The 8478-nt window shown below is 41.0% G+C and overlaps 1 protein-coding gene across 1 annotated transcript; it reads left to right on the top strand.

The window, feature by feature from the left end:
* On the top strand, window positions 7024-8172 carry LOC107619608 (PRA1 family protein D). Its single transcript, XM_016321910.2, has one exon. The coding sequence runs from the start codon at window positions 7249-7251 to the stop codon at window positions 7783-7785; it is 537 nt and encodes a 178-aa protein (XP_016177396.1). The 5' UTR covers window positions 7024-7248; the 3' UTR covers window positions 7786-8172.

Raw genomic sequence — 8478 nt, 5'->3', positions numbered from 1 at the left:
GAGGAAGGGGAAGAAGAGGAAGAGAGAGGGGGGAAAGAGGAGGTGAGGGCGGTGCGGTGAGGGCGGTGATGGCGACAGCACGGTGGCTGGTTTTGGCGGTGGTGGTTGGAGGGATGGGGGAAGAGAGAGTGGAGAGGGAACGTTTACAGGGAGGGGGAAAAAGGGTGACGCTGGGTTAGGGTTTCCGCGTCGTGGGGTTAAGTGAATTCAAATCCACGCGGACGCGTGGGTCACGCGAAAGCGTGGACGAGGCGGAAGTGCAACGACGCGAAAGCGTCATGCACGCGAACACGTGAATGAAAGATAATGAAAATGACGCGTATGCATGAAGTACGCGTACGCGTCGACTAAAGCTTCGTTTTGGCGCAAGTCTCTGTTTCAATTAAGGGGGGCAAAAATTTTCACGCGACGCTTACGCGTCGCCCATGCCCACGCGTGGTGTGTGTTAAGTGAAAGTGATGCGTTCGCGTCGTTGACGTGTATGCGTGGCCCAAATTGTGCCTAACGCATACCAACCGCACGATTCCAGCCCAACTTTCTAGGCGTTGGATTGTGACGCCGATTTGGAATCGACGCCCACGCGTGGCCTGCACGCACGCGTGGTACGGTGTTTTTTTTTATATGGGGTATGCAGAATGCAAAATGCAAATGTTGATGCAGGCATTATGAATGAACACTAAGAAAAATAGAATAAAATAAAACTAAGAATAAAACAAAATAAATAAAACTAAGACTGAAAAAGAACGATCATACCATGGTGGGTTGTCTCCCACCTAGCACTTTTATTTAAAGTCCTTAAGTTGGACATTTGGTGAGCTTCCTGTTACGGTGGCTTATGCTTTAACTCATCTAGAAATCTCCACCAATATTTGGAATTCCAATAGCCTCCAGGGTCTCAAACTAGGCACGTAAAGCCTTCGAGTAAGTTCAAACAGGTTTTCAGGCTCCCAAGGTGTTGAATGTCAGAATAGATTCCAGGATCCCAAATCTTACTCTTGTACCCGTCTTTGTCTTGATCTACATTTTTCCAGCCAGGCGGTACGGAATTTGAACTCTCACTAAGATAACCAAACATCTTCTGAGACCCAGTCAATCGAACTCTGTACCAATCCTTGCACCTCAAATTGATGCGTGGAACCTTATTGAATCTTGCATACCAATTCTGAGTACGAACCATTTCCCTCTTATTCTTAAAGCCACAAAGAGCTCTAAGCTGGCCATCTATTTCAAGCAGACCATATTCAAGTGGAAAAGTAAAGATAAAGGCTAAGGATTTTACCCCCTTGAAATTGGTATTGGGTGGTAATGGCCTTGGGATAGGTGTTTCCAGTGGTTGTGCAAGCTCGACTCCCTTGTATTCTTCTGTGAATTCCTCCACCTCCTTGAAAACTTCTTCAATTGCAACCATGTCTTGATCAAAGTCTTCGATATCTTCCTCATCACTCAAGTCATAAGTTGGAGGTTGAGAAAAGTCTACCTCCACATCATCTTCGTATTCACTTGGGGAAGATTCTTCAATCTCAAAGAATTCACTTGCGGATGCAAGTTCGTTACTAGGGGAACTTGATTCATGCTTATCATTACCAAGGAAACTTGCTTCTTGAGCTGTTCCATCCAGTTCTTCATAAGATACATCCTTCGGGGGTTGTGCACTATCCTCCTTAGCATCAATTGAAAACTGCTCGGCGGAATTTTCCACAATTCTTAGTTCCCATGGAGGTTCAGCATCTCCTAAGTCTTCAACCAATTCTTCTTCAATGATAATTCCGGCTTCCTCCACTTGTTCCAGTACAAAGTCATGCTCCTTACTGTCCATCGGAGTTTCTAGTATCTCCTTCATGCTACGTTCTAGTATCTTCCTTGAGTGTCCGAACGTCGGGAAGCTAATTGATTGATCGCTTGCTCCAATTGGTGAAGGGTTGCATGAAATTTATTCACTGTTTCCTTGAGACGCTCCTGTGATCCTCGGGTTGATGGATATGGACATGGTGCATATGGAAGTGGTGGTTCTTGGGAGTAATTGGATTAGAATTGGGGTGGATAAGGGTTAGGGTCATATGGAGGTGAATGGTGGTAGGTGGCTTGTGAGTGTGGTGGTTCAAAGCTATATTGAGGAGGTGGTTCATAAGCATATGATGGGGCTTGTTGGTAACTACAAGGGGGTCCACCATATTTATCATCTTGGTACGCACCTCGGAATGGCTCTCGACCATAGTAATTTGGTGGGTGTTGGTTGTCACAAAAGGGTCCACCATAATTATTGTCTTGGCATGCATTGTAGGATGGACGTTGTCCATGGTACTTTGGAAGGTGCTGTTGCCGAAAGGGTTGATCAGATCCTCGTGGCTCCTTCCATCTCTGATTGTTTTGACCTCGATGCATATTCCTGTTATAATTTCCATTCCTTACAGCAACATTGGAACCAAACTTAAAGCCAGAGGGGGTGAGAATTCATAGTAGCTAATGAAAGAAATTAAAAGCAAAAATTAAAAAAAATAAACAGGTAAAAGAAAATATTTACAATAACCAATAATAAGGCACACAATTGCAATTCTCCGGCAACGGTAATGAACTCAATGAAATTCTTAACAAAGATGAAGCACTCTATCTTCATACGTCCAGAGAATAGTGGATTGTGTAAAGTGAGAGAAACATGAGATTCTATCACACTATGACCATCATTAGAAGAAAAAAAAAAATTCTTAAACTTACAGGATCAGACGGAGATTGAATAGAAGATGAACAAGCTCTTAAAGATCATGTCATCGACTTCTACAATGATCTATATCGTAAATACCTATCCCTTCATCATTGAAAATATGTCTTCATCTAATTTAGGATTTTTAAATTGCAACTTGCTTAAATGAGTCTCTACAGATGTAGAAATTAAAAAAAAAAACTTTTTTAGTAGTATTGGCTCACTTAAAGCACCTGGAGAGGATGAATATCCAGTAGCGTTCTTCAAGAAAAATTGAACAGGATTTGTGATCATACGAAGGAGTGCTTGAGGTACTCAGAAGGCATAAAAGAGTCAATGACTTGGGAACAACATCAGGGGATTGGAATAGAAAAAAAATTGAATCAACATCTACCTGAAGACATCTCAATAAAAGTACAAGCTCTTCCTTCAACCAGAGAAGAAAACGACAAGGACAGAATAAGATAGAGACATTATGAAGATGGAAGTTTTTTTTTTTTTTGAAAGTAAAAGAGCTCAACACACTAAAGTGGAGCATATAGTATCAAACAACATAAATAGACAAGCAACTCCAAAAAACTCCTAAACCAAAGAAAAGAAATTCCCACGTCATCTTCGGCATAGCCATCAACAACCGTAGGGATGTATATGACGATTGGATTTCTGCTAGTAAAGAACTTCACAAATAAGTCCTCGTTGCTGGTATAGTTTCTAAACCAACAGAGAATCCTTTCGTACAAAATTTTGGTTGTCACTTAAGCAAACCCAATAAAATTTATAACCGAAGTATTCAAACCTTGGGTTGTCTTTCTAGAAATTACAGGGAAGTATGATTTATTATTGGTTATGGAAAGGTATCGTTTGGGTTTTTTGAAATAAGGAACAAGTAATTTAAATGGCAAGAAAATTAAATTAATAATTAGAAAAACTCGTGGCAAGGTATGAGAACTGGAAATCCTATCCTAGTTATCCTTATCAGGTGTGATGAGAATTGTTTATTGTTCCCACTTAGTTAACCCTTACTAAATAAAGGAAATTCAAGTGGACTAATCAACTTGATTCCTCAAGTCCTAGTCAACTCCTATGGAAAGACTAGCTTTAGAGGGATCCAAATCAATCAGCAATTTCCAATTTTCAATCAACAGCTGAGTTTGACAACTCAAGTGTCACCAATTACTCAACCAAAGCCAAAAGGAAAAAATCCAAATTATTTATATAATAAATAAAAGAAAGCAATCATAAATCTGAAATACCTCAATGTGTATTAATTAAGAAAATCAATCCTAACATGGAGTTCATAAACCAACATTTGGGAAAATAAATGAATTAAGCAATAAAGTAAATAAAAGTAGAAGAGAAAATAAATTAAAGAACATTGAACCTGTGATTGAAGAAATAACCAAAAGCTAAGAGGAATCCTAATTCTAAAACCTAAGAGAGAGGAGAGAGCCTCTCTCTCTCTAGAGAACTACATCTAAAACCTAAAATTGTGAATAATGAATGTTGTCTCTATTGATTCCCTCATTCTCCAGCCTCTATTCTATGTTTCTGGGCTTGGATCTGGGCCAAAAAGGGGCCCAAAAATTGCTGAGGACGTTTTCTGCAGATTCCTGTACGTGGCGTCTGTCATGCATCCGCGTGGTTCACGCGTGCGCGTCATTTGGAGATTTTCCTTTCCACGCGTACGCGTCGGTCATGCGTACGGGTCGGTTGTGTTCTGCTCTAGGCACGCGTCCGTGTCGTCCATGCGTGCGCGTCACTACCATTTTGCGCTAGGCACGCGTCCGCGTCGTCCATGCGTGTGCGTCGCTGCCATTTTCTTCAAAACTCCAATTTGTGCGTTCCTTCCATTTTTGCGTGTTTCCTTCCTGTCCTCTAAGCCATTCCTGCCCTATAAAGCCTAAAATTACTCAACACACAGATCACGGCATCGAATGGTAATAAAGGTTAATTAAAAATTAATATTTTTAAGGCATAGGAAACGTGTTTTCACATATATCATAGAATAAGGAAGGAATTGTAAAATCATGCAATTCATATGAATAAGTGGGTGAAGAATTGATAAAAACACTCAATTGAGCACAAGATGAATAATAAAATAGTGGTTTATCAGTATACCTCTCCACTCGTCGCAGCTAAGGATGGTCATGGTGATGATATCTTCTACGCCTTTGCTTTTATTCTGAAATATCCTCCTATTTCGCTCCATCTAAATGTGCCAAATGATCGCACTTTCTGTCTTCTTTTCTACGCGACTCATCTGTCCAACTTAGGAAATGGTCCTTCACTAACCCCGGAAAAGCCCAGAGCCTGCCAAACACAGATATCCATGCACTCCACACCTGCCAAGTAAAATCACAGCCAATAAACAAGTGATGGACCTGCTCAACATCCTTATTACATAAAACACAACTCTTATCATCCTGGCTAATAATCCCGATCCGACTTAGCCGTTCCTTAGTATTCACCCTGCCTACCAGGACAAACCAAGCAAACAGCTCCACTCTTGGTGGAACCAAACCTTTCCAGATGGTCTTCGTGAAGCTGTAACTGGTTACATCCTCTGATAGCATTCCTTCTTGTAGCACCTCCACAAAAGAGTTAGTCGAAAATATACCAAATCTATCATATTTCCACACAACTCTATCCTCCCTATTATTCGCTAGCCTCACAGGTCTCAAAGCCTCATGTAGTTGACTCAAAAGGTCTAACTCCCACTTAAAAAGCTCTCGCCTCCCATTGGAAGTTCCAAACCCACTCTAATCCATCCCAAAACCCACAATCCCCAATAACCAAACCATATTGGTTTGAAACAGAGAAGAACCTGGGGAACCGATCTTTCAAGGAACCACAATGCAACCAAATATCCTCCTAAAACCGAGTCTGTCGTCCATCACCAATCTTCGTAGTCAGACCTGTAATCATCTTTATCCCTTAGATATTGCTCCTTAATTTCTATATGACAAATATCCTTTCATGGGCCCCCTTTAGTAGGTAGCACTTGAGTGGACAGTCACTCATTCAGTCTTAGATTACATGGCAATTGTAAATTAGTCAAAACCTTCCACAACAAATTAGAGCCAAATTTAGAAATGGTAAGGGCTACAAAAAGTTAACGTAGCTCCATGTTTTTGCTACTGGTTGCTGGAAGGTTTGGAGCTAGCGAAACTGTCAAATTCACGAAGCGAGATACTAACGAACACCTCAAGCCTGTTGAGAAGTTTTGAAGAAAGTGGAGGAAACTAGACTTGCCTTTGAGAGAAGATAGAGGATAAGCCTTTCCAAAAACATGAAGGAAATGTTAGTGAAATGGAATGCCCCACCCAATAACTGAATCACTCTCAATACTAATGGTACTACGCAAGAAAATCTAAGGAAAGCCGAATGTAAAAGAATTTTGAGGAATGAAAATAGTGAGTGGATTGTTGGATTCTCTTACAACATAGGAAGGTACTCAGCTTTCAACGTGGAACTCTAAGGGTTGAATCAATGATCAAACTGAGTTTGGACTATGGGGATAAGAAGATTGAGAGTAGAATGTGACTCTAAAATTGCTAAAGACCTCGTCAATAATTACAGAGACCTCAAAAATTATCCAAATATTCTCATTAGAGATATTAATAGATGGAAAGCAAAAAATTAAAATATTCTTTTTGTTAATATTTATAGAGAGAACAATTAATGCACCGATTGTCTTGTGCGTAAAGTTATCTAGACCCAGAATTCTATTTTTAAGTTACTCTTCTTAGGACGATAGTTAGGATATTTGTAAATAATGAACATAGGATAGCTCTTCCTCGTTTAGTTTCTTTATAATTCTTCTTTTCTGGACTCCGGCTCCGTTTTAATATAGGCAATCTACACAGGCATTTCCAAGTCTGGGTGTGTGTTTGACTTTAATCTCCCAATATTTAGCTATGAGATGATGAATGTCCCTTACCAACGAGTTGTGCCTTTGTCTCCCCCTCTCGTTGTTGCAGGGTTTATCTTCTAATTGCCAGTCCAAAGAAAAAAAAAAGCAGAATAGTATACTAATTTTTGCAAGGCAATCTACACAGGCATTTCCAAGTCTGGGTGTGTGTTTGACTTTAATCTCCCAATATTTAGCTATGAGATGATGAATGTCCCTTACCAACGAGTTGTGCCTTTGTCTCCCCCTCTCGTTGTTGCAGGTTTTTCGAGGTTTATCTTCTCCATTTGACCAGAACTATTTCAGGCTAGATTCCCTTCTTCGGTTCTTCCTGTATCTACTTTTGTTTTTGGTGATTGTCTATTTTACTTTTATTGGACGAAAGCTATGTTGTGTTATTGAAATTGTATGAAAGCCCAACTTATAAGAGAAAGTCAGAGACCCATTTTTACAAAAATATCCCAATAAGCGAACTTGCACGCAGTCCCTCACACGGTGTTAACCAACTGGTCAGCTCCGAAACTTGGTCTTCATTCATTGCCTTCATCGACACCATTGACACACACACTTTCCATTTCCACAATTCCGCCAAAACCAACACAAGAAACCCCCTTGGCCTTCCCCCTCAGATCCCTCAACAATGTCATCCGAATTCCTCACTCACTTCAAAGAAGCCGGGCAGAGCGTGATCTCCACGCGCCGTCCCTGGTCCCAATTCCTCTCCCTCTACGCCCTCTCCCTCCCCCACTCCCTCCAAGACGCGTCGGCGCGCGTGTCGCACAACCTCGCCTACTTCCTCTTCAACTACACCATCCTCCTCTTCCTGTCACTCATCCTCTCCCTCCTCTCACGTCCCTTCCCTCTAATCCTCGTTCTCTTCCTCCTCGCTCTCTGGTACTTCCTCTACTTCTCCCGCGACGAGCCCTTAAACCTCTTCAACCTCGTCGTTTTGGACGACCGCGCCGTCGTTTTGGCACTCGCTGTATTAACCCTTGTTGTTCTCCTCATCGCCAACGTCTGGTTTAATCTCGTCGTGTCGCTTCTTGTTGGTGCTGCTGTGATTTTCATCCATGCTGTGCTGAGAGGGACTGAAGATCTTGTTGCTGATGATACTGAATCTCCGTACGGTCCTATGCTTAGTGGCGGTGCTAATGCTGGTTCCTATGCACCTGTTTGAGGAATTTTCGGTTAGGGATTTTGTGTGATTCTGGAATTAGGGGGGTAAAGATTCTTTTGACTGTGTAGTTGGAAACTGTGACCCTTCATGTTGCAATTCATTCATAAATATAGATAGTTGTGTCTTATAATTGTACCTTCATTTTCCAATTTTCCTGTCTTCTTGATTGTGCTTTGCAATTTTCATGAATGAGTTAACAATTGGACATGTTTTTGATAGGAAGTTTGGGTTTTGTTGTTCATAATATTCTTTAATAGGATGGATTAATGGTGAATGTATGTATAATTGTTTGTTGGACCCTAAACCTTGCATTGCACGAGTCTCTGTTCGGCTCGGCTTGTGAATTTGTTTACACTTTGATGTCATATTTGATCTCGGTTGGTTAAATGGTTTTGTCTCTGTTAACTCTGTGCTATTCAGTGTGTTGGTATTGAAAATAGACATGTTTCCATAGTTGAAAGGTTTGTGAAAGGTTTACATTAGTCTGCAGAGATGGTTTTGCATTTCTTGTTTAACTGGTTTCTGATAAGGTATTTAGATTTGGGGAAATGATTTTCGAAAATGGAGAGGTCTCTATTTGTATGTCAAGGTTAATGTTGCAGTACCAGTATATATTATCTCTCACACCTTGCTCATATGGTGGAATGGGATTATGGGAATGTAGCATGGCTCCTGATTCATGAAGATTCTATC

The sequence above is a fragment of the Arachis ipaensis genome, chromosome B09 (genome assembly GCF_000816755.2).
Source record: "Arachis ipaensis cultivar K30076 chromosome B09, Araip1.1, whole genome shotgun sequence".
Classification (NCBI taxonomy): domain Eukaryota; kingdom Viridiplantae; phylum Streptophyta; class Magnoliopsida; order Fabales; family Fabaceae; genus Arachis; species Arachis ipaensis.
This window is presented reverse-complemented; position numbering and strand designations above follow the sequence as displayed.

Bases quoted from the DNA above. Each gene is read 5' to 3' on its own strand.
- LOC107619608 (XM_016321910.2), top strand. From the start codon at position 7,249: ATGTCATCCGAATTCCTCACTCACTTCAAAGAAGCCGGGCAGAGCGTG.